Source organism: Pterocles gutturalis, unplaced genomic scaffold (genome assembly GCF_000699245.1).
Source record: "Pterocles gutturalis isolate BGI_N339 unplaced genomic scaffold, ASM69924v1 scaffold8110, whole genome shotgun sequence".
Classification (NCBI taxonomy): Eukaryota; Metazoa; Chordata; class Aves; order Pterocliformes; family Pteroclidae; genus Pterocles; species Pterocles gutturalis.
In genome coordinates, this window is record NW_010145782.1 from 1 (window position 1) to 24,678 (window position 24,678).

A 24,678-nucleotide genomic window follows, 5' to 3' on the forward strand; every position below is an offset into this window, starting at 1 on the left:
CGTGTGCCCAGGGGTTCGCATGCCTCCTGCTCTTCGCCTGCACAAGCACATCCTTCGGCCCTTTCTGTTGCAGAAGCTCTGCTGCTTCTCTCCAGCTCTTCTGAAGCTCCAGGCTGCACGTCCCAGCACGTCCTGCTTCCCCATCCATGCGTTTAATCCCGGAGAGGCGTGCTGTGGACCCCTCTGCTGCAGCACCAGGCAGGCTGGGAGCTGGGATTTGCCCCTGAATCCAGTTTATCTAGTGTCCTTGTGTGAGTCAAGAGGAGTAGGACTGTGAACCTGGATGCCAAGGTTGCTGCTTGAAGTTTTGATTTATCAGAGTAAGTGGATATTACCACACTGCAAATGGGAACGCTGCCCCAGCCGTGTGTAGGGCTGAATGTGTTTAACCACCAGGTGTGTGGGTATAAATAACTTCATTATGTCTGTGCTGGAGTGTGGGAGCTTGGAAAGACACATCCAGGTAACCCACGTGAGGTTATCAAGTGTTTTTCTAAGGGGAAAGCCAGTTAAGCTGCACTGGGTCGGAGCCAACTTCAGGCCAGCGCAGGGCACCAGCTGGGTGGTGAGTCGTGCCAGTGCGTAAACGATGGCCCTCCGTGAGCATGGCTAAAATTGAAGCAAGCCACTCTTAACTGGTATGGCCTTGTTGTTTGAATACAGCTCTTTGAGATTACTTGATCTTTGTCGTTTTTTCTGGTCTGTTCCTTTAGCAGCAGTTTGCACTCTCTCCCGTGTTGAAATATTTGCAGAATATGAGCTACCTGCTCACTTATCTTCTAGGCTGTTGGTGTTTTTCTTTGGTGCTAGGTGAACTTGAGTGAAGATGGGGGTGAAAGTTTGTGCGACTCTTCTAGTTTGTGCTTACAAGAAAGCTCAGCTTCATGGAGTTACCCGTTTGGATGTTGCTTTCCATGTGTTGCAGAAACTCAGAATACGCTCGTGTAGTGCTCTCTGAGTTTTGCCAGGCTGGTAGAGTTTGATTTGCTCACCATTTGGGGAGCAGGGAAGGTCCTCAAGGTATCCTAAGGATCTGTTAGGTTCCTCAGTAAAGTGGGATTAAAAAAATATATGGAGAGGAGGGGAAAAAAAAAAAAAGCACATGGCATCTTTAATCTAAGATACTGTATTTTTTGGAGAAACTGGAAAAATCGGTTACCGGGATGCAAACTATGAACGTGGTAATTTGTTTGCTGTTCTTTAGCGAATGCCTGCATCTCGATCTTGTGTGGTTAAGGAGAGGGAAAATGGGGGGGGGGGGCGGGAAATGCGAGCAAACTACTACAGATGTTGCTGAATAGGTGGCATGCTGGCAATTCACATCATAACTTGTTTCATGTAAATCTGTGCCCATACTTTCAGTGAATTGTATGGACCAGGATGATCTTCTTTCCCATTTTGTCTGTGAAAATCGAGTTGTTATAAATGTGTTATCAGTTCTATTTAATTATTGTTAGCTTTTGTTAACATCCTGTTTTAAATCTTCTAGCTGAAAGTCATTGCTATTGATGAACAGCTGAGAGTCATTTATGAGGATAATGTTCATTTTGATAAAGACCTTCCGGAATTTAAGTAAGGCTTTTTATATTTTGTTTGGATAATATAATTTAGAACTTTGGGAGTTGGGGTGGGGGGAGCTGTTGCCTTATTTGGTGTCATTGATACGTGTGGAGGCGTGGAAAAAGTCCATGCCCCGTTCGTGTTTCATTCTTGCAATGGTGGTATATGCTCTTGCCTTCCTTGGTGTGTAAATATGACAAGAACGCCCAACAGGAAAAAAAAAATCTATCCAAAGTCTTATGTATAATAACCTAATTTTTTTTTTTCTTTCTTTTGGGTCTTCTGACTTGTGGACAAGACTGTTTCTTTTTGGGACACAGGAATAAGCACTGCCTTTGTGTCAGGGTGGAATGCTATGATAACAACAAGTAAATTGCGTGAGGGGAGCTTCTAAAAGGCATTTGAAGACAAATTCATCAGTTCCAAGTGTCACAATAGGATGTAGGATGACAGTATTTGTTTACTTCAGTTAACAGACTAGAATTTACAGATGTCATCCTCAGTAGTCACAAGTTTCAGTGATGTACATTTATTTACTTGATGGTTTAACAGCAGAAATTGAATTTAATCTTCTAGACTGAAGCCACTAATGGTGACGGTTAGGAAACTTAGAACTGACTATGAATTACACAGCCGATGAGCAGTATCAGCACTGGAGTCTATCACAGATCTTACTTCAGATCAGAGCCTTTCCTTGCAAATTATTTACTTTGAAATTGGGTCAGACATCTCTTACGTCACCTTCTAGGAGCTGGCTTTTACTTTTTCAGGTTTCAAACACTGATTGTGTCCTTGCTCTTCACATAAAAGCATTGCAAATTCTCTTTAGTTATTAATAACCTTGAAGAACTTTGTTCGTTGGAGAAAAAAATTCTGAATTTACCAAGAGAAAATACGGTTTTTCTGTAGGACTCAAGGTGGAGTCTATATTCACAGTGACAGACTGACAGTCACTTCTCCTGTGCTAATGTGGGTCAAGGTATGAACAAGCTTATATAGTTGGACTTCTTCCTTGCTGTTATTGAAATGGAAATGTATTCCAAGCAATAGTGAAACTCATAATTCAAATCAACATAGTCCTGTTGCTTGTAGTCTGTTTCTTTTAAGTGTTATTCTGTGTCTTTGGTATGCAAATATTAATGTTATCAGCAAACGCAGTGAAAGTTGCTAACATTTAGAGGTTGTTTTTTTTTTTAATCACTCTCTACTATTATTGTATGTGTGATTAATCCTTTCCTGACTTTCCCTCATTTGAAAAAAGACTATTATTTTTTTCCTCATCTTCTTGTTTCATATGCAAAAGGGGCAGCTGTTGCTTTGCCTAGCTTAAATCTCTGTTCTTGTAGCATCCAGGTTACTTGCACTATTTTTTTAGAATAAGCTTTGCTAACCAATTGATGTCTGTAATGGTAAGTGGTTAAAGACCAATTTATTTAGTGATTCACAGTCACTTTGACTGGTGTTTATTTTGAAATACAACATTCTTTTCTATTTTAAAATAAGGCCTTCCTCGCTTCTGTACAGATTCTGCAACACTTGCTCTCACATGGGTACTATGTAGATTTGTCTTACTAGTGTGATTTGAATAGTTAAGATATTTGAAAGGCCACAGAACCCCCAACTAGTGATCCACAGTAGCTGAGAAAAGTTTGGTAAAATTGCTTGCAGTTGGTCTTTGGAACCATGGTGAACAGGAACAGATGTAATTATTAAATTAATAATATGCTGATATAGGCATATGATGTTTCTTGGGAAACTTTGAAGTCTTACAGTGGTCCATTTGTCAAGATAGTCTGGGAAATGTCGATCTGAACGAGACTATGTAGAGATAGATTAATTTTTGGTTTTACACTTCAGTAAAAGATGGCAAGAACAAAATTAACCTAGTTGCTTAAAGTGCTAAAATTCACTTAAATTAGCCTTATACTAAAGAGACTCTGAGCTTTCAGCTGGCACTGGGGTCAGTGGTATTGAGGATACCTAACATCCTGTAGGATGGGATGCGGGGTGTACCCCATTAAGATTTCATAGATTTCCAGCAGTAAGAACAGAAGAAGATAATCCTGCTTTGTGTTTGGCACTCTTAAAAGTGTCTCTTTGATGAAATGGAATTCTTTAACTCTTGCCTCTTATTTAGGTTTCAAATAATGGATCTTTGTGATTCAGCTTGTTTAAAGATTTTTTTTTTTCCCTGTTTGATTCAACTTTTCTTTTATGGACTCTTACTTAGTAAATTAATTTATGCAGCTTCTTGAGAAGTCCGTAGTCATTAGCTAATTTTTCATTATCTGCCAATGAACTCTTATCAGTGATGACATGAATTTACAGTTTAATTCCACAGATTGTGAGTACGCATAATTTGATAGCTCGTTACAGTCATTCTTGATTCTGTTTGTTCTTGTAGGCTCTGGATATGATTTTGGAAAAGATGAAGTCTTCAGGCTTTAACTTCTCTCAAGTCAGAGCTTTGTCTGGTGCTGGCCAGGTTAGTCTATAAAGAAAAAAATTCCATCTTACTATATTTCTTCATAGAGTATAAGGTATAGTGATTTATTTCATTTAAATTGTCTTGCAGAATACCTTAATGACATGAAGTAAGACAAAAGCATCTATGTAAGTGTCCATTAAAAGACACATTCCTCAGGGGAACTTAAAACCTGAAGTGCACAGAGCAATAACTAGAAGGTAGTGGGAGTGGAGGCTGAGGTTTACAGTGCAGTTCTTTCAGTCAGTATAGTGCATAACTGTTTGGTTTCCTGTTTAAATTCTTTGTACATACAGATTTTGAAATGATGGGGTCGTTTTGAATTTTGGCATATCCAGGTGCTTGTGGAAATGGGGTAGAGAAAACAGTGAGGAGCGCAGTTTGCTAAAGGCATAGTAACATCCTGTGCAGCACAGTTTTTGTGGGCTAGGATAGAGATCTGCCTAGGAGCAGCGAAAACCAAATGATGATAGTCTTTGATGCAGAAATGACAAAGATGCTGCCATGAGTTAGCCTGTAGTGCATAATGCCTTTTTTCCTGAGATTATAAAACGCATCCTGACATTTAGTTAGCCAGTCCTGTAGCACTCTGGTGAAACAAGGAAGTCTTTTATAACTTTCACAGGCAATATTCAGGCCGAGGACAGCACCAAAGCAAGAGCTAGTTCTGACACATGAGGTTTAGGTTATTCATCTTGATATATCTGGGACAAATTAATCGAAACTCTTGCTTTGATCTCCATGTTTCATTGATCTTGGTTGAAAGTCTGAGCAAAGTGTCTGAAAATCATAGCTGGTGTCAAGGCCCTGGTATGAATTCTTCAGTGGGACAGAAGTTAGTGACTGCCAAGTAACCCCAGATGACCAAGTGAAAAAAGGAAGTGCATTTCCAGGTTACCCGTATTCCCTTTATTTTACCCATCCTCCAACAAGTTGGGAGTTATCAACTTGGTGCTCTAGTCAGGCTCTTTCAGGTAGAACAAATTTCACTTAGTCTCCCTCTTCCAACCCATATTGTCTCTCTCCCTTTTCTCTTTGAAGAACCTGGCCTCTGTTCTGCAAGTCACTGTGGAGGTGCACTGATGTCGCAAAAAAGGGACAAACTTGGTCTTGATCTTCTGCAGAAATGGCAGAGGGGTGTGAAATACAATCTGGATGACACTGGTCAAGTAGTCTGTGTCCAGGAGGGGGTCTGTGTGCACTTGGTGTCATCAGAACTGTTAGTGGGTCACTGGATGGTGCTTTGCCGTTTACCTTGGGTGTCCTGCAAGTGTGTAACTAGAGATGGCTGGCTTGAGGGAGCTGCGTGAATGGTGGAGCTTAAATGAACTTCCCAATATCATGCAGTCTTGTTAGTGGTAACTGGGGGCAGGCATGTAACTGAAGAATCTGGGCTCTGTGCTGACATAGCACAGAACACACAGTCTTGACTGTGGAGCCCTGGCTACAGCTCCAAGAGCCCCTGAAGAAGCAGCTAATAACATTAGCAGTATAATAGTTCCTACTAGAAGTTGCTATCATTCAAAATCATCGTCTCTTGACTCCTGACCGTTTTCTGCTTTAGTATATGCTTTGCTCAATCTTAAAGAATCTTTAATGAGGTACTTGATTTGAAAAGGTGCATATTTTGCTCCTAGTTCGGAGAGAGTTCTCTGTCCCTTAGAGTTTGAAATTCAGATCAGGATATGAACTTCACAGCTTGGGAGGACATCTCTGACTTGTGTTCCTGTACTTTCTTCAGCAACATGGGAGCGTATACTGGAAAAAAGGAAGCATCCACATTTTAAAGAATGCACCATCTGAACTGCCTTTACATCAGTCACTAAAGGTAATGTTCGTAAAGGAGCTCTGAAGGGAGAGCTACACTGTCCTTTTTCTGATCCTTACATTTTGCTTTTCTCCTCGCAAACCTTTCCTCTTGTTTGGCTGAGTTGCATGCCTCTGCAGCATAAAGTGAAATGTACTGGTTATTACTGCAGCTCCAGGGCTTTTGATATTTCATTTTCTCCTGAGTGACAGTATATACTGCTTTAAAACCTTACAGGTGCCAGTGGGCATCCCAGAATCTTTCTGTGTCACAGTAACAGCCCGTTTGTTGTTTTAGGAAATGTAATACTTTTGTAAACAACCTGTAAATATTTTAGGGCTTTTTAAAATATTTGTATTAACAAAAAATAGTGGTGAGAAATATTATCTTACCTGAGTTTACTTGCAGTACTTGTGATTTCATTAGAAAATATTTTTTTTAAAAAGACAATTTTACAGTTAGCTATGAAATGGTGGAAGTGTAATGCTGTGTGGACACAAACTCCTAACAAGTATGTTGTTCAACCTCAGTATTTTTTTTTTTGTGTGTGTGTGCGGCTGTAAGTTTTGAACATAGCCTTGACAAACTTTTATTTAAAAAGAAAAGTAGGGAGGAATCAGCTTTCCTTTTGAAGACCCTTATCCTCCTTAATTCGAGAGCAGAAAGGACATTGTATGTTGAAAGGAAGACATTTGTATAAGTGATCTGTTAAATTATTAATTTTGGAAATATCCCTGTGAAACTCTTGGAAATGGAATTAAAATGTTCTCTGGTGATGTACTAAGCCTCAGTTGCATTTCCAAATAGTTAATTAAAGAGAAACCTGTTAGTATCTGTGGAAAGATAATCTGATTGTTTAGAGATAGGTTCTAAAAAGTGGGGCTAAACTTGTATAAAAGGGCCCAGGGTTTTGCCTACCGAAGGAAGGTACTGAGACATTGTGCTGCAGGTATGTGAAGTCCACATCGTGCTGCAGGTTATGTAAAATAACAGCAGAAAAAAAACGTTGATGCTTCCCTCTGGTGTGAAGTTTGGGTTAGGCTTTTCGCCACTGACCAACATGCTGCCCAATAGCTGCTTTCCTGTGATTATTGAGAGAAGAGCAGAAGGCATGTCGGAGAACTGACCTGTGAGCTGATACGTAGGTCTGCTGTATTGCTGTCACTCTAACGGGGACTTCTTGGAGATCAGACTTCTTAATAAAGGATATTGTTCATTGCAGGGTTGTTTTTCTGTCAGCAACAGCCCCATCTGGATGGATTCTAGCACAGCTTCCCAGTGCAGCGCTCTGGAAAAGGCCGTTGGGGGAGCACAGCATCTAGCAAGCATCACTGGTTCTCGAGCCTACGAGGTAAGGAGCGGATGGCAAGAAAGTCCTCAGTAGAGTCTCGTGATAGAAACAATTCTGCCATTAAGGTGGTACCACAGCAGATAACGATCAGCCATTAGCTAGGAAAGAGAGAGTTTTTGAAGAAACTCCAGTGATACTGTGCTTTGTGGGAGTCTCACAAGGGAAGATGTGGAAATCCTATTCCATGGAAATTTTAAAGCGAAATTAGGCAAACACTGGAGACTTTGCTGCAGGAAGCAGTGACCACGGTGACCTGTGGCACTTGGCCAGTGGTTCCAAAATACAGTGCTTGGTACAGTCCCAGGCCCTGGTTCTCCCCTGGGAGCTCCTGTGCAGCCAGATTTCCATTGGGATGGCAATCCAGTTTGTGTTACAGGTTTACTTGGGGTGTTGTGACCCCCTGTTAGTGCATCGCTGCTCTAGGTTACTTCTGCAATTAGAAGATTGGTCTTTTAATGTTCCCTGAAGGCTAACAGGCAGCTGTTGACCTAAGAGAAGTGAGTTTCAGAAGTCTGGGATGCTATCAGAGAGTATGCTGTCACTCGTCCCTCTTCCTGACACTTCCCTCTCTTGTAACTGTGACAATGAGTTATGGAGTGGGAGCAGAACTGTCCTCCCTGTGTCTCAGCACCTGGCTACTCTTACTGTGGATTCAACAGGATAAGGCTCTAACATCCCAAATTGCTGCTTCTGGTTTTGAATCGCCATGCAAGGTTTATGGCCAGTGTTGAAATCAGACTTTGCATACCCTTAACAGTTTGTTTTCAACTTGCTAAAGGTTAAGGTTTCAGTGTTAGAAGTTTTTGGTTATTTGATATAATACATGAATGAAAAATAATTATTCTTACAACTATTATTAGCCTGTGCTGGAGTTGCTTCTTTCACCTGCCTCAGAGAGTTACAGAGGTTGGGCAGCCTAGACCTTTTCAAAGATTTGAAGGCAGCATTTGAATTGTGCTGGTTCCTGTGCACAGTGTAAGTGTGATTCATTCCATTGAACTGTCATTTCTGAAATGTAAATTATGGATAATAATGATTTTTCGCATGCTTTTTTTTTCAAAAGGTGAGCAAAATTCTCATAATGAGACTATGCGTTATAGCCTGTTTAGTGCGGATTGCCTGCTGTGCACTGACTTTCATCACGCATCAGGCAAATTAAATATCCAAAGTGCAATGTACTGAACTCATTACACAGAGTTAATGATTATTGACTCCATTTAGGGTTTGTGTTTCTAAGCATTTGCATTTCTTTCTCAGCGTTTTACAGGAAACCAGATAGCAAAGATTTTCAGCCAGAATCCTGAGGTCTACATGGAAACTGAGGTTGGCTCAACTTCAATATACTTATTGGAAAACACAGCTGAAAATATTTGAAATTTAATTTTGTGGGGATGTCAGACTTCTTTGCTAAAGAGTATTTTGATTCTTGTGTTTGGTTTTAAGATTAAAATTGAAAATTTGATTTTTTTTTTTTTAAATTGTTAGTCACTGGGCAGATAGAAATTGGGCATCAGTTCTATCTTGAATGTTGCATTTAAGACAGCAGGCTTCATTGGATCTCACCTATGTGTAAGAAGTTTTAAAAAACAGACTTTCATTTGGGTGGTAATAAATTGTATGTACAGCAGTTCGAACACAAATAGGGAATTAAGCACATAGCTGAAATTTGCGCACTTGGAACTGGCCATTTGCGTGCAGAAGTGTGATTGCCCTGCCATACAAAGCTGGCACCTGTGCGGTACGTGTAGGAAAAAGCCTGCAACCGATCCTAGGCTTTCATAGTTTATCCCTTGAGGAGCTGCTTTGATTCTGTTATTACAAATGAAATGCATTGTGTAGTTGTTTCCCTTCTGATTCTTAATTTTCAGAAATCAGCTTGCAATCCCATTAGTGTTTCAGTTTGTTGAGTCTGCATCTAGCTGTGACTGAAATCCCATGGTTTGAAGCAAGGTGAAAACTCCATGCAAATACGATGTAAATGAGCGAAGAGCTCCCAGCCTGTGATTAGAATATGCCAGACATCCAGACCTGTGAAGTCAGGCTGCTTGTGTTTTTGAGTTACTGCACTTCTTGATAGTATTGGTCATAATTTTTTTGTGGCTTTTAAAATTGGACCCATTGGGGGCTTCGCGGGGAAGTGAGTTGCAAAGTTGACTGTATTTTGTGGGACAATGCTTCTTTTTTTCATGATTTTTTCTTTCTAAGTACATGTTCTAGAACCTTTAGTGCTAGTAAGCGACGGGTGAAAAAGAACACTAGTACAGTCTGATCATAAGCTTAGGACTAAATTTGGAGAAAAATGCATTAGTGGAGGGGAAGTGTGTGTGTGGAACTGAGAACTAGTCATAGCAAGCTCAGACTTTGAGGGCTGGTTGCATACTGATGCCACCTTTTAGCAATAAAGGACATGCAAGGGGTTGTGTTCAAGCACAAAATATCTCTATGCCAGTGTTGCTCTTGGGACCCTTCAGGAGGTACTTAGCAGCTCGGCAGTCTAAGTGACATGTGGAAGGTGGATGTTTTTCCTTCTCTAGGTCAGAACAGAATAGAGTAGACTATTTCAGTTGGAAGGGACCCACCAGCTTGCTAAACTGTCTGATTCACTGTTCAACTTCATGCTTTTCCTTCCATTTCAGGCAGCTAGTGCCCACTGGGGCACCACAGAAGGTAGGTCTTCGTTATCTAAGCACAATATGATATATTCTTGGGGAGAGACACATGAAGAGCAAGTGCATCATTAAATTTCCTGGCCATTATAGCCACCTCTTAGAGCTATAGTCCGTCTTTGAATGCTGCAAGAAGCAGTGGTTTTGTGATCATTAATAAAAAAGCTGTCACTGCTGGCTCACTCAACCAGTAGAGATTTGATTCTGATTAGTTATTGGGGGACAATCATATTTCTTCTGAATTAGTCAGAGCACACAATAAGGAATTTGTTGGCTTTTGTGCCAGCTTCTTGGGAACAGGTAATACTTGATCTTGCAGGAGGCTTGGCAGTAGCCAGTTAACTTGGCAGTTTGTATAGCAGTTGGAAATGGAAGCGAATTTGTGTTGGATTAGTGTGTTGTGTCACGTGGCTGGGGTGTTTTTGGGCCAGTGTTAGAAGCCCTACAGCTGGATTTGATGTGTTGTTGGAACATACCCTGAGGCAGAGCTGCAGGTAGTGGTTCACTTCAAAGCTGATTATGACCAGATCCTGGGAGTAACTCCTGGGAGGTCTGAGGTCTCAGCTGGGAGGCAGGTAAGAGTTCAGGTAAAGGTCTTAGCAGAGCCCTGCCCGAGTTGCTAAAAAGCTTAGGGACCTGTGCTCTGGGTGGACCGCTGCAGGGTTTCTGGACATTTCCCCTCTTGTTGACATTCAGGTGGTTTTGATTTTTTTTTTTTTTTTTTTACTAGATGTTTTTCCTTGAAATGAGGTTCTGTGATACACCGAAGTTGTGAATTAATTGATGGTAACATAGGGTATGCTAATGTACTGGGTGTATTTTGCATGTTTCAGAATGCAAAGCTATTAACAGCTTTTATCACGGGGTTACTTTTAGATTGATACTTGCTGTATTAGGCAGTAGGATAGAACTGGTTAATCCTTCTAGGTGTATTGTTGTGTGCTTTCTGTGCCTAACATTAAACGATCTATTAACATTTGCTGCTTCCCTGACTAAATTATTTACTTTTGTTGAAGTGAATACTGATGGGACTCACTATCTCACACTTTTTTTTTTTTCAGAGAATCTCTTTGGTCAGTAGTTTCGCAGCATCCCTTTTCCTAGGGGGTTATGCGCCCATTGATTACAGTGATGGTAAGTGTGTGGGCTTTTCTCATAGTAACAATTAAACAAGGAAATCTTCCTTTCCATCCCAACCTTAGATAAAAGGGGGACAAGGTCTCTGCTATTTGTTTTCAGTTTTAAACTTTAATGACAAGTATATTAGATTTTAAGCTAAGTTACTCCTTTTGATTTGTTGCTGCTCTCGATAGTGCTGTCAGCTGTGCTTATTTATCCCCACCATACTATGATTCCCATTTCTAGAAAATAGATCCCCAGAAAATATTCTTAAATGAGATTGCACCTTTTTTTCATTACATTATGATGTATAAAGAAACATTGAAATATCTATTGTAAAGCATGAAAAAGTTGTGGACTTTTAAAATAGACTTCATAGTTCTGCTATTTGTGTTTTGGTTTTGATGGTTTAGCTCTGAGTTGCACAGAATGTGAACAAGATACATATTGTGATTATTTCCCCCCACCTAATTGGAGTATGGATCTGCAATAGGAATATCTTTTCAAAATGAACCGAAGAACAGCATAAACCAAGAAAAAAAAATTCCCAAACTCAGTTAAAAAAAAATTTAACCTTCTGTATCTCTCTATTCATCATAACAAAGACAAAAAGTGACAAGGCTAGTGTCTCTCTTTTCTGTTGTATGTTATCTCAGTTATCCAGCTTTTAAATGGCAATTTTAAATGGCAATTACAAAGGAAACCATTTTCCTGGGAGCTGTGCTGTTATTTCTAAATAGCATTTTTGATTCCCACTCTGAAACTAAGAGAAGATATATTTCAGAGCTGAAAGGTTAGATAACAAGGCTCTCTGAGGAAATTTTGCATTATACAGCCATAGTTGACACCCATGTGTTAAGACCAACTCATTTTTTCTCCTTTGTTGTTCCATCAAAGCTCGTAGGAAAAGGCAAGACACCTCAATTTTAGCTAATGGACAACTTATTCAATATCAGATCTCCCAGTTGTACTTGAGACCTTAAAAATTGCAAGGCAATCCATGCTTATTTTGCAGCAGTTGTGAGATTATTACATCTATCTTCTAGCCCTGTTCTGTTAGCCATGTGTTTTCGCAGCTAAATTTTATTTTTTTGTGTGTTATTGGCAACAATAACCCTTTGGAGATTTGCACTTTGCTCCTGAGTAGGCCCAAGTACTGAGCAATTCAGCCACTCAGCAGCCTGCAGAACTAGCTCCATGGGCTGCATTTCAAAGAGAGATGGTGAGATCTTCAAAGTACTTTTTCTGATAAAGAAATACGTTGATTTCTAATTTTTCAGTGAGAGTGAAGTGTTAATTTTGAATGAAATGTTTTAAAAATACAAGCATTAAAAAAATATTGATTTTTTTTTTTTTTTTTTTGTTAATGTTACCTCTGCCTTTTCTACTTGGAAGTGAGAGGGGGAAATCTATGCTTCTTCAATTTCGGAACGTGAAAATTTCTGTGTTTGGTTGAAAACCAGGACATTTGAAACTAGAGAAAATTAAAATTTGCTTAATCAGAAAATTTTCTTAAAAACATATTGCATTTTTCAAACAGCTCTGGGAGAGCTGCTTCTCTTACGCCTCTGGATATTTATGGAACTTGAATAAATGTTATCTACTGTTCAGAGCATGTAAGATTATTAAATTTTAGTGTGAAAAAAGATAAGAGAACTAAGCAGGATGTTATCATTCTCTTTAGAAGACAAAAGATTTTTCAGCATTGTAAGCTGTATTTTGTCCTGCTCATTCCTTTCTTCTGGTAACATAATGAGAGAGAATTCTAATTCCAGTAATAAAATATAATTATAATGTATGCAGTAGTTATTTGGATCCAGCTGAAAAACTTGTTTTCTTGTCATTTACGATTTCTTGCAATTCACTTGATCTTTTACGTTGCACCTGTATATTGTAGTTTAAAATGCATCTCTCAAAATAATGTGCAGATAATAGACCTATTCTTCACTTCTGTAGGTTTAACTTCAGGTCATATAGTCTTTGAAAGACCCTGTCAAATTGTTTAGCTCTGCACAATAACTTATCTCTTCAAATTTGCAGGTTATTGTAGAAATGTGCTATTCAGTTTTGGGATTTTTTTTTTTCTTTTTAAAAGTACAATTTTGTAAGGTTCAAGTCACTCCTCGTGAATGACTGAGCACCCTGGGTGATTGATTAAAAAAAATCAAATTACATTCTGGGGGAATGAAGAATGATTTTCATTTATATTGTGCAGATGTTAAGAGTAAGATACATTTGGGACCTAAACAACTTGAACACTTGAGGCATTGTTTCTTTTAGAAGACACCTTAAAGAACAGCTATTCAGCAATTGACCTAGAGAAGCTTTATCTTTTGAAATGCTTTTCTAAGAGCCTTAGGCAAATCATAGCTTAGCATACTTGTATTTGTTGTTCTATCAAACAAGGATGCTTTGAATGGGAGCCTTTTCAAAAGGAAATTTACTCCTCATGTAGCTTGCAGGGTGTCAGCAGAGTTACACTGCTTCTGATTCTAGCTCAATGAAAAGGCGGTCCAGGGTGCTCTAATACAGATGCACTTCACTGTTTATAAATATATGCAAATATTCATCTTTAGTTTGTTGATTAATAAAAAGTTAGTCTACATTGTTTGGTCTTTGTAATGAAACTGGGGTGTATTTCTTTTTGTTTTCACCAGCATAGACGCACTTACACTTTTGTATATGTAGTAAATATTAGCAAGTCCTGATTGTGCTCCTGGTCATTTTATGTTGAAAGTTGGTGATCCTTGCAGTGAAACACTGAACTGACCCTTTCCTCCGTCCTTACCAGACCATGACCTTGGCTATGGATGTTCATTGCTGATGGGATATCCATTTGGAGTGACAAGTCAAAGGGCTGCCTTTGTTTTTGTTTTTTTTTTTTTTTTCCCCTTAGTTCTCAGATTATTACTTATTTTATATGTTAAACTTAGAATGATGTGCTTAAGCCTTTTTTACTAACTTTTATTCCTAGAAGCAGTGTAGATGATGACCAGAGGTGCTTGAGTTAGGAACTTGCTGTGCATCACTTCCCATACAATCAAAGGAGAAAGAGAAGCGGTTCCAGGGAGGAGTCAGCTCTGGTTTTTATTTTCCTCTGGCTAGAGATTCTCATGCAAGTGCCCACAGTTGGATAGGATGAATCCAGGCCAACAGATTAATAGTTATCTTTCACAACAAAATAGTTGATTCACATCTTTTAAATGAGTTTCTGAGGGTGGGGTAAATTAACTCATCTTTCTTTTCTCACAGCATATTAGCTCATCTTTCTTTTCTCAGGGCATATTAAAGTCTTTGTGCAACTGTATCTACCAGTCAATAAACTGAAGGGTTCTTCTATATAATATAAACTTAGACCTTTTCACTTATAAAGGTTAGTGTTTTTCCTGTTTTATGCAGAAAAGATTGGAGAGTGTCCTTATATCTTGCAAAATTGCATTGGAGGATAGTGGTTAAATCTTTCTCTAGGCTTGTCGGGGAGAAAAATTATTATTTTCAGAAAAACACAGAAACCAACAACTAACCTTTCTCTAGTAAAATTTCTGTTTACTTAACATTTCTATTGCTCACTGGTTAATTCAATTTAGCTAAGGGGTTCTTGACCTTTTAAATTCGGGATTTTTCCAGGAGAATTTATATATTTACATATTTCCTCATAGGAAGCCTTGTTATGCCCGAGAGCTTGGGACACGAGGCTGCTCACACCCTCTGCCTCTGGGAAGTGCAGACAGAGATGCTGGGCTCAGTTTACCCTGAAGGACTCAGTTTACCCCTGGAAGGAGGAGGTGGCTAGATTTAAGAGTGGACTCATGTATGGAACTGAGAGAAGCTGGAGTAAATCTTGCCATCTTTTTCCTTTTTGATGGCAGAGAAGGGAAATGCACCTTTTGGCTGTGGGACACGTGTTGCACTTTCTCTGTCAAGTCCCTGCTGGTGCATCATAGGCCAAATAAACCAGTGTAGAATTTGTTAAGTGTGTTTAATTTGCTTGAAATGGGATTGATTGACTTTAATAAATTTAATTCTATTTTTTATGTTATTAAGTATAATCCAAATATCCCACCATTTATTTTGGGTTATTCCAGTCTCAGCTGGAGTGTGCAAACGCTTTCTGGTTACAGCATTGTGTGAAGCACTAGGTCCAGACCTTGTTGACGGTGCTTAGGATTGTACTGCACAAACATATACTTTATTTATAAACATTATTAAACTCATTATTAAACCAATGTGAAAAAGGCTGCTGGGGTAGGGCGAGCTCGTTTGTGCCTGCGTACCCAGCAGTAGTGTATGTGTGTGGAGTGTGTTGTAGGCGTGTGTCCTCCTTTAGAACAAGAGCACCGCTGGATCCTTATGATGTGCTGGCTGAGATGCGGGGTGCCTCCCTTCTTTTCCTCTGTCCAAGCATCGCAAGCATAGCCTTGTTCCACAGACACTGCGTGTGGGGTCAGCTTCACCAGCTTTGTGTTTTGAAAAGCTTAAAGATGTGCTGAATGGAAGTAAATTTCAGGTTTTCCCCTGTACCCAACTGAGATTGTGGCTATGTTTCTGAGATAAATAAGTCATGGGCTAAACAGCCTTTGAAATGACAGTGTTAATCTAGAGGAAAACTGATATGTCCCTGAACAGTATTAACCAGAAACACATACAGATTTTCAAGTTTAATGAAATGTGCAATTAAAGGCATCCTGGAAACATAAGCAAGGGATGTTGAGGGCTCAGTATGGTATGTAGATTTCAGTTGGGCTGTTCAGCATTTCTAAAAATCATGACTTTGGTATTCAAAGCTGGACTTCCAAAGTAGGCTCAAAATTAAAGGCTACATTTGAAGTTTTGACCTTTTTTTTTTTTTTTTTTGACTTCTAAGCCTTTATTTTGTCATCTCTTAAGAAGAAGAACATTGACGTGGAGGAACATTAGTCAGCATGGATTTAGATGCTTTTATGGTACTCTACTCAAAGGTCATAGCATAAAACTGAATTTCTTCATTGTTAGGTCTTGGGTGAGCACAACACACCTTCAAGTGACTGCTGCATCACTTTTAGGTAGTTGTAGTGAAGTCTTTGTCTAAGGTGGAATATTTGGGATAGGAAGGCATCCATGTTGTTCCATTTGCTCTTAATTTGGGAATAACTGAATAATGCATTGTGTACCAGAGGAGCATTTTCTACTCCCTTTACAGGTGAAAGCAATGCAGAGGCTGAATCATCAGTAGCCTTTATGCTGAGAAGAGCTCTAATCAGTCTCTTCGAATGTAAAATATGCATCTGTAAATTTTCTGTTGCCCGTAACGAGGTGGAATTTTCTGATACAATACTGTTTTGTGTTTAACAATATGTGCCTCTTGTTTTGATCTGTCTTGTAGGCTCTGGTATGAATTTGCTGCAGATTTGGGAAAAGGTGTGGTCGGTGTCCTGCCTTGATGCTTGTGCACCTGGATTAGAGGAGAAACTGGGATGCCCTGTACCATCCCATTCAGTACTGGTATGTGCCTGTCTAGAGGAGTTGTAAGCAACAAACAGAGCTGTGTGTTGGAAGTTCTGGTAATGGTACTTCCTTGGAGTGCATTTGTGTGAGCGTGCGGGCATGCACAGTTATCCTCAGAATCTTTGGGGTCCCCTCCCAGGCCCACAAGCTCTTGGTTGCTGCAGAGCTGTGCACGGTATTTTTTTACTGCAGAAGCAGAACCCAACATTTGCATTTCTTGACAGGGACGTTGTTTTAAACTGTTTGTAGAGTTAATGAGGTAATCTTTGTGAATAATTTGGGATATTTAAAGCTCCTCAGTTCACGTAGCATAATGGTGAAATCAAATCAAGCTGCACATCTCAGAGTAAATGAATTTAGTCGTACTACCCAGCACAAAAAGAGCTATTGCTTTAGCTGGTGCACGTGTATGAGAGTGTAGATACCCATCACCTGAGCCCTGTGAATTCAGTGCTGATCTTCTGTAATGGGGAGGAACATATACAAAAATCCTTATAGATGTCCTTGTATTCTTTACAGGTAGTTTTCTTCTCCTGTTTTTTCTCTATGTCTAGCAAATGTGGCTTAAAAGAATACAGTTCTTGACTCCTAAAATAACAGGGGTCCTATTTCAGCATTTGATGTTGTGATGTATATTAGTGTTGTGTTTCCTCTTATGTTTGCATTGATTCTCTAATTTCTGTGTATTAATATTCATGTATGTGTGCAAAATAAATGGATGTGTTTGTTACTTGATGTGAATAACTGGAGAGAGACCCAAAGCTAAAATGCAACTATTTAATTCACCTCTTTTAAAATCGAGTCTGAGGGTATTTCTTTGAGGTTCTCAACAACAAAAAAATTGGGTTAAAATCTTTAAAATATTCATTTATACCTTAAATACACAAAAGTTATTATTACAGCTGCTTTGGGGTTTTTCAGTTCTGTGATACAACACATTGTGTCATACATTGCAAGATTACTTTCCATTTTTTGAGGGTTTTTTTCCTCTCTTTGTTTCTTTCCTTAGGGACCCATTTCTCCATATTATAGTCAGCGTTATGGCTTTAGCCCAGACTGCAAAATAGTAGCGTTTACAGGAGACAATCCAGGTGAGATGATTAAATGTATAAGATTCAGTGAATGCGATTATGTATGTACTAAAATTGTAAATCAATCTCGCTGATTCTCAGATGCTCCCTATACAGTGAAAGAATATTGTGTTTATCAGCATTAATACCTTTTTCTGACAGCCTTCCATCGGAGGTTCTTTTGAGGTGTAGACATCTTGGATAAGCTGGGTGTGACAAATGAATTCTCTTTTGCTTCGTAATTAGAGGTGACTTCATTTGCCTCTCGATAATTTCAGTTTTGGTTTGCCTGCCTCTGAGAGACTATTCTTATTATGAACTGCTAACATTTTAATTTAGAAAATATAAATTTAAAAACTGCTGGTTTGTCTTTTCAGGCAAAAAAGGTAGAGATGGACCTCATAGGCTTTCTCTAAATATTAGAGCTGTCCTTTTGTCAGACTGATAGATCTCAGCAAAGGGAAGGTGTTAATTTAGGGTCAGTTTTTTTAATCCTGGAGGCTGTTTCAGTGTACAGCAAATTCATCTGTTTCTCAGGACTGTGAAAATAAAATACGTATCCATATTAGAGTAGCATATGCAGGTTTGACTCAAGATGGAGGCTTCATCATGGTATATTTTACATTCATATTCTGGGATATGGTTAAACTCTGCATTTCCCAAAAGTCCAATGTTTATTCTACAGATTCAAATCCATCTTAGTCCGATAAATATGTGAGTAGTCTGATGTAAGGAGGAGTGTTTCTCCTTTAAAGTGTGTTGTTAACTAAGGGTACACTGTATTTAAAACCTGAATAGATAAAATCATGCAGTTCCGTAATCTTTTGTCTTGAATATTTTGATTTTGTTGAAAATCACTCCCTCACCCAAATGCTTTGCCCATTTTTTTCAGTGTATAGGCCAAGGCATATTTGCATGTATATTGTACTTTGAGATGATGAATGCAATGTATTATGATGTCTCATGCAACATGCTATAGTTGAGGCAAACGAGTAACTTTTTCCCTGGTATTCTGACTCTGCTTTCAGCATCACTGGCAGGGATGCGACTTCAAGAAGGAGATATTGCAGTAAGTCAAAACATACTCCCGGAAACTGTCAATATCCCCGAGTAAATTAAATACATGAAATGTAAAATAGCTGTAGGTTATCAGTGAAATTTATCTGCAAGCGTTGATTTTTTGTATATTGGATTCATGCTTGTTTTATTTCTATCAATCTGTAAGCTGCCGGAAAGTTTTTGAGTAAACTCTTGTGACTTTTAACTAATGCTCCAGACATTATCACCTAACTCTCCATCTCGTATGTATTTCAGTGGTGTGACAACCTAAGTCAGAGCTAGCTTCAACACGAATCCAATTGACTTAATGTGTAATTTAAAAACAATTAGTGGTAATAACAAATGGTTTTAATTTAATTTCTGTATTGCTTTCCATGCACATTGTGATAACGCTTCAATTATTTTTTTCCCCCTCCAGATTAGCCTTGGCACAAGTGACACATTGTTTCTGTGGATCCAAGAACCAACTCCTGCCTTAGAAGGTCATATCCTCTGCAATCCTGTTGATTCCCAAACATATATGGCACTTTTATGGTAATATCATTTATTTTTTGTACATCTGGGATCAATAACATGTATTTCTTTCTCTGTGTTAGTGTTTTTTATTTCTTTTGCTAAATGATAATGAATGTAACATTCAGCATTCTGTACAGTATATGGCAATCTATCGCTGAAACATTTGCATCAACATTATCACATTCCTATTGTTTAATTTGAGTAATTGAAACTGCAGAGTTGTGGAGGATAATTTCTCATGGCAATAAAAAGCTGAAATTATTTCTATCTATACATAGAGCCAGTTCACTATGAATCTAAGGTAAGATGTTTAATGTACAGGAATAACTGAACTATCATAATGTGAAATGACAGAAGCTTGACCAGGCTGTGTAACTTCTGTGCTCTTCTAGTGGTCCACAGGGGACATAATGGGGCAGGTGAAGATTCCCTTTTCATAGAGGACTATAATTAGTGCTGTTCAGGGATGTATTAGGCTGTGCATGTGGAAAATACCAAGATCTCAAGAAGCCCAGCTGAGAGAATGATCCTCATGGTATCTTTTGGCTGGTGTGATTTGGGAATTGTTTGGTCCCTTGCTGGACAAGTAGGTGGGAAGATGGCCTGGAGCTACGTTTTCCCTCACTGAGGCACTGTGTTCAGAGGAAAAATTTCTGAAACAGGTCATAGTATTTAGACAAATAGTAATATGTGGATGAATTTTGTGCCTAAATCCTCTGGGTTGTAGGGGCTCATAACTCAAAACTTCAGCAAAGCTCAAATCTACCCTTTAACTGTAATGTCAGGTCTTACCTCTACAGTGATAGGAGGCTGTAGATGACAGTGGGAAGAGTGTTCATGAAGTTGAGGTCAAAAGCACGACATCCAGTGCAAGTTATGGGTTTCCTGGTATGATTTCCTGGTGGCTGGTTGTTTTTTTAAGTTTTACATTGAAGTTTCTCTTTTCCCCAATGTTTTTCCCACTTTTGCTGTGTACAAGAGCCATATAAACAACCTGTTTGTAATGGGAAGGGAGATGCAGAGGCGTTTCTCTGAGTAACTGTTATCCTGCCATTCTTTTACTGCAGCTTAATGCATGCAGAAGGCCAGACTTGCCTTTCAGAAAGCAAAGATATTTCTGTAGCCATGCAGATATAAGGAGTTTGTGTTCCCCCTGCCTCGCCGTTTCTGCCCTAACACTGCCCCTTGCAGCAGCAATGCCTATTTTTTTTATAAAATAATGGAGTTAACAGGGGCCTTAACTAGGTTAGTAGAAAGAGTGCCTGAGCTACCAGGCAGAGTATCTGTACAGAAAACTCAAGTAACTTCAGCTACTGCTACTGAGCAAGTTCAATGATTTCCTTGCCCTCTTTCTGGATATTTCTGTGCCTTTCCTGCTGAAAAAAAACTGTGCTGGAGAGTATTCAAACTACTTCCCTCTGGGTCTGAGTCTAATGCTGCAGTATTTTGCAGGAGTGTTTTATTCACGGAGGAAGCAAAGGAGGTGACTGCATAAACGGTGCAAAGACCATGAACACTGAACAGATGCATATTTTACAGCATGGTTTGCTGGCTCTGGACTAGATCTGTGCCAATGCAGCTGTGGTGCTTTCCTTTGCCAGATCCTGGCACAGAACTAGACCTCATAAATCTTGTTGGGTCCAAGCTCGCTCCATACTGGTATGCATTTTAGCTGTTGGGCACAATGAGACTTGGTGAAACCTTTTACAGGAGTGCTGGCACAGTGCAGAAATGCAGCTCCACCAGACCTGCCCCAGGGTCCGTTTGACCCCAGCTCCTGCTGCTGCTCCATCAGTGCATGGTGGGTGTTCTCCTCTTGAGCTTCAGGAGACCACAGTAAGTCAGGCAGTGGGCTGCAATTTTTGTGCATGGAGCTCTGAGAAGATGTCTTAGCTATTCAGAGATAGCCTGGGTTTAGCATGGCCTGCCAGACTGGGTCTAAACTGACTCTTATATACCAGCATCTCTGCACTGTGTTCCTCAACACATCCTCTAATATTTGTTTTCTCTCTTACCTAGTTTTCTCCCTCTCTGTCTCTTTCCATAATGAAGAAATGATTCTATCTTTTAGCTTGCCTAGATCTATTCAGCTTATATAATAAACACCAATATAGAGCAAAACAACAAATGGCTTTAAAAATCTAAAGCCAAATGTTTTGGAAAATGGTATGTTTGTGTGTTTCAGTTTTAAGAATGGCTCTCTGATGAGAGAGAGGATCAGAGATGACTGTGCTTCAGGTTCCTGGGATGAATTCTCCAAAGCCTTATCATCTACTGCTGCTGGAAACAATGGAAACTTGGGTATGAGCCCTAGCAAGGCTGGGAGTTCCAGGGTTTGCTTAGACACATACTTGAATGGCTGTTGTACCTGCTTTTTACTTGGGTCATGATAAAGCTCAGAATTAAGTTAACTAGAGACAGAGAAATTCCTAATGTATACTTGGAAATGCTCTGTTGGCAGGCTAAATGTCATGATAGTATTTTCCTTCAATATTCACTAAATAAGAAAATTATATTTATGGAGCTCTTTTGGTCATTGAAGGGGTGTTAGTAGCATCTTAGCTGTAGAGTTTTTAAAACTACTAATTTCTGAAGAAGGCTTTCATTAAAGTTTGTTTCTTTTTCTGAAGACTCAAACCAAGTGAATTAAGTAGCTCCATATTATTTCTTTCTCAGTCATTACTCTAGAATCATGTTCATGCATGTGAACAAACCAGTAATGTCAAGTAATACCCAGATTTCCTGCATTTTCCCCAATGTATGTCACAGAGTCATTTCATCCCTGTTTTTTCCTCACATTATGTGAATGAATGAAACAAGATGATGATGGAAATATTTAAAAAATATAAATAAGACTATGCATTTGAAGTTCTACATTGTTTTCTTTCCTACAGTTTAACATTTTACAAGTGTAGTATATAGCTCTGAAATAAGCTATTGAAAGGTGATCATATGTGTAATCAAGATTAAAATTTAACCATTGCAGAGCTGGATTTGAAATCATTACCGTCATCCATGAGGCTTTGAGCAACCTGCTCTAGTGGGAGGTGTCCCTGCCCATGGCAGCAAGGTTGGAACTAGATGATCTTTAAGGTCCCTTCCAACCCAAACCATTCTATGATTCTGTGATCCTAGATCTGAATGGATATGAGTAAAATTAAATTAAAACCTGCAGGTAGCAGCATTTTTAAATGTAGATATTTAAGCTATAGAAGACTTCACTCCTTAGGAGAGTGAATTTAAGATAGGTTCTTGACACTGTGAGGTTAGCACTGATTTTTCTATGTTTTATCTACATTACTTGTGTGTGTGTGTGTTCTGGTGGATGTGTGCTCTTTTGTAGGCTTGTTGTTTATGGTATTGCTTGGATGCCTAAAGCCAGACGTGCTGAAGATTCACATTTTTGTAAACTGAAAGTAGTTAAATTTGATAAATGTGTGGACTGAAATTAGTTAAGAAACAGGCTGTATGGTGTCTCAAATGTCTTTCAAAATACGTGATAAACATTTATTATCACTTTAGCTGTGTGCTGAAATAAGATTCCAACTTTGGGTTAGGAGCAAACATGATATCCTTTTATGTTCCTTGATGCAGGTTTCTACTTTGATGTGATGGAAATCACTCCTGAAGCAGTTGGGATTCACAGATTCAACAGAGACAACCAAAAGGTAGTAGTAGAATCTAATAATCTAGTTAATGTCTCAAACTTTGAAGGAGTACTGTCAAGGCTTGAAATCTTTGCCATTATCTTTTTTTTTTGTCTGAGATACTTGCTTTCAAGTTTAATTTATTGATGCTAGTCCCTGGAATGATTTTCATAAGGAAGTATTTGGTCTGTAGCTTTAGAGTATCTACAGTGTAAAGTCTGAACTGGAACTTATACGGTATTTTTTTAGGAAATATTTCCTTTAATGGAAAATATGGATTTACTGAAACCAACACTGTTTTTTTAAACAGGATTAACTTTAAACTTATTGAGGGCTAAACACACTTACATGACGTAGTCCCCATCTTCTGAGTTTCAGACACACAGATAAGGATGTGTTGAAACTTTGGGCTGTAATATTTTTGTCTTTTATCTTGCTCTAAATGTGTATGTAAAGTACAAACCTCATTTTGCTGTCCTGCATGTCTTCAAGTAACCTACAAGCCACATAGTGGTACGTAAGCAAACACAGGCTCAAGTCCAATTGGAATTAAAATAGAAATGATGCTATGGAAAGTAAAGTAATTTGTATCTTTTTTAATTTTCTCTTTTTCTTTTGAAGAATGGATGTTGTTTAAATGTCTGGCTTTGTGGGTGGTACTGCAACTCAGCAGCTTTCTTTGATCAGTCGTGACTCCCAGTCGATTAGACCTCACCTAGGTGAACAGAGATTGACACTATCTTGTGTTTGCAGTGTAGCACTAGTCTCTTAAATGTTTGCAGTTTAAATGACTGCCTAATCACTTCTAGCTGTTACACAAGTTGTAGGCACTTACTGTAGTGCATGGAAAAACTCAACTTTTTGTGAGAGATTCTTTGTATTTGTTTGTAGTTGAATATTTTCCTACTTCCATTGCTTTTCTCATATTCTGGTCGACAAAAGGACAGAAAAATATTGTATGTAGCAGCTAAATAAATTCATGAAAAGATTACATGGTTTCACTTTTGTCCAGACAGAAATAGATTTAAACTTTTGTGACATTGCTTAATGCATCTGAATTTTATTTACTTGCTTTAATTTTACATTTTTGAGATACTGATTTTTTTAAGCAGCCTTTGGTGCTGAGAAATGCATAGACACGAGTTTGCAACTTGCACTGGAACCTCTTCTCATCGTGCATTGGTTTCAAGTTCAGTGGATTTGCTGACAGCACTGAGGGTATGGGTTGTGTTCTCTGTGATGAGTCTTGAGGTCCATCTTGTGTGTAGGAGTGAAGATCTGGGCCTAGTTTGGGAATCATAGAATCATTAAGGTTGGAAAAGACCTCAAGGATCATCAAGTCCAACCATCGACCCACACCACCTAACTCACTGAACCATGTCCCTAAGCACCACATCTACACGTTTCTTGAACACCTCCAGGGATGGTGACTCCACCACTTCCCTGGGCAGCCTGTTCCAATGCCTGATCACTCTCTCTTTTTCCTAATATCTATCCTAAACCTCCCTTGGTGCAACTTGAGGCCATTTGTCCTATCACTTGTTACTTTAGAGAAGAGGCCAGCACCCACCTCACTACATCCTCATTTCAGGTAGTTGTAGAGAGTGATAAGGTCTCCTCTCAGCCTCCTCTTCTCCAGACCAAACAACCCCAGTTCCCTCAGCTGCTACTCGTCAGACCTGTGCTCCAGACCCTTCCCCAGCTGTCTGCCCTTCTCTGGACCTGCTCCAGCACCTTCTTGTGTCCTTCTTGTGGTGAGGGGCCCAAAACTGAACACAGTATTCAAGGTGCGGCCCCTCACCAGTGCCAATTACAGGGGCACAATCACTTCCCTAGTCCTGCTGGCCACACTATTACTGATGCAGGCCAGGATGCTGTTGGCCTTCTTGGCCACCTGGGCACACTGCTGAAAGC

General features: G+C 39.2%; 1 protein-coding gene across 1 annotated transcript in view; it reads left to right on the forward strand.

Moving 5' to 3' along the window:
* Window positions 1-1,489: 1,489 nt before the first annotated feature.
* Window positions 1,490-24,678, forward strand: part of XYLB (xylulokinase homolog (H. influenzae)) — a gene marked incomplete at its 5' end in the record, with an annotated part of 79,423 nt that continues 56,234 nt past the window's right edge. Inside the window, 13 exons of the mRNA XM_010085492.1 lie at window positions 1,490-1,572; window positions 2,470-2,539; window positions 3,965-4,045; window positions 5,787-5,873; window positions 7,075-7,203; window positions 8,461-8,526; window positions 10,931-11,003; window positions 16,351-16,469; window positions 17,482-17,563; window positions 18,571-18,611; window positions 19,020-19,135; window positions 21,303-21,418; window positions 22,712-22,785. Of these exons, the coding sequence (XP_010083794.1) occupies window positions 1,490-1,572; window positions 2,470-2,539; window positions 3,965-4,045; window positions 5,787-5,873; window positions 7,075-7,203; window positions 8,461-8,526; window positions 10,931-11,003; window positions 16,351-16,469; window positions 17,482-17,563; window positions 18,571-18,611; window positions 19,020-19,135; window positions 21,303-21,418; window positions 22,712-22,785 (1,137 nt within the window). The remainder of the gene's footprint in view (window positions 1,573-2,469; window positions 2,540-3,964; window positions 4,046-5,786; window positions 5,874-7,074; window positions 7,204-8,460; window positions 8,527-10,930; window positions 11,004-16,350; window positions 16,470-17,481; window positions 17,564-18,570; window positions 18,612-19,019; window positions 19,136-21,302; window positions 21,419-22,711; window positions 22,786-24,678) is intronic.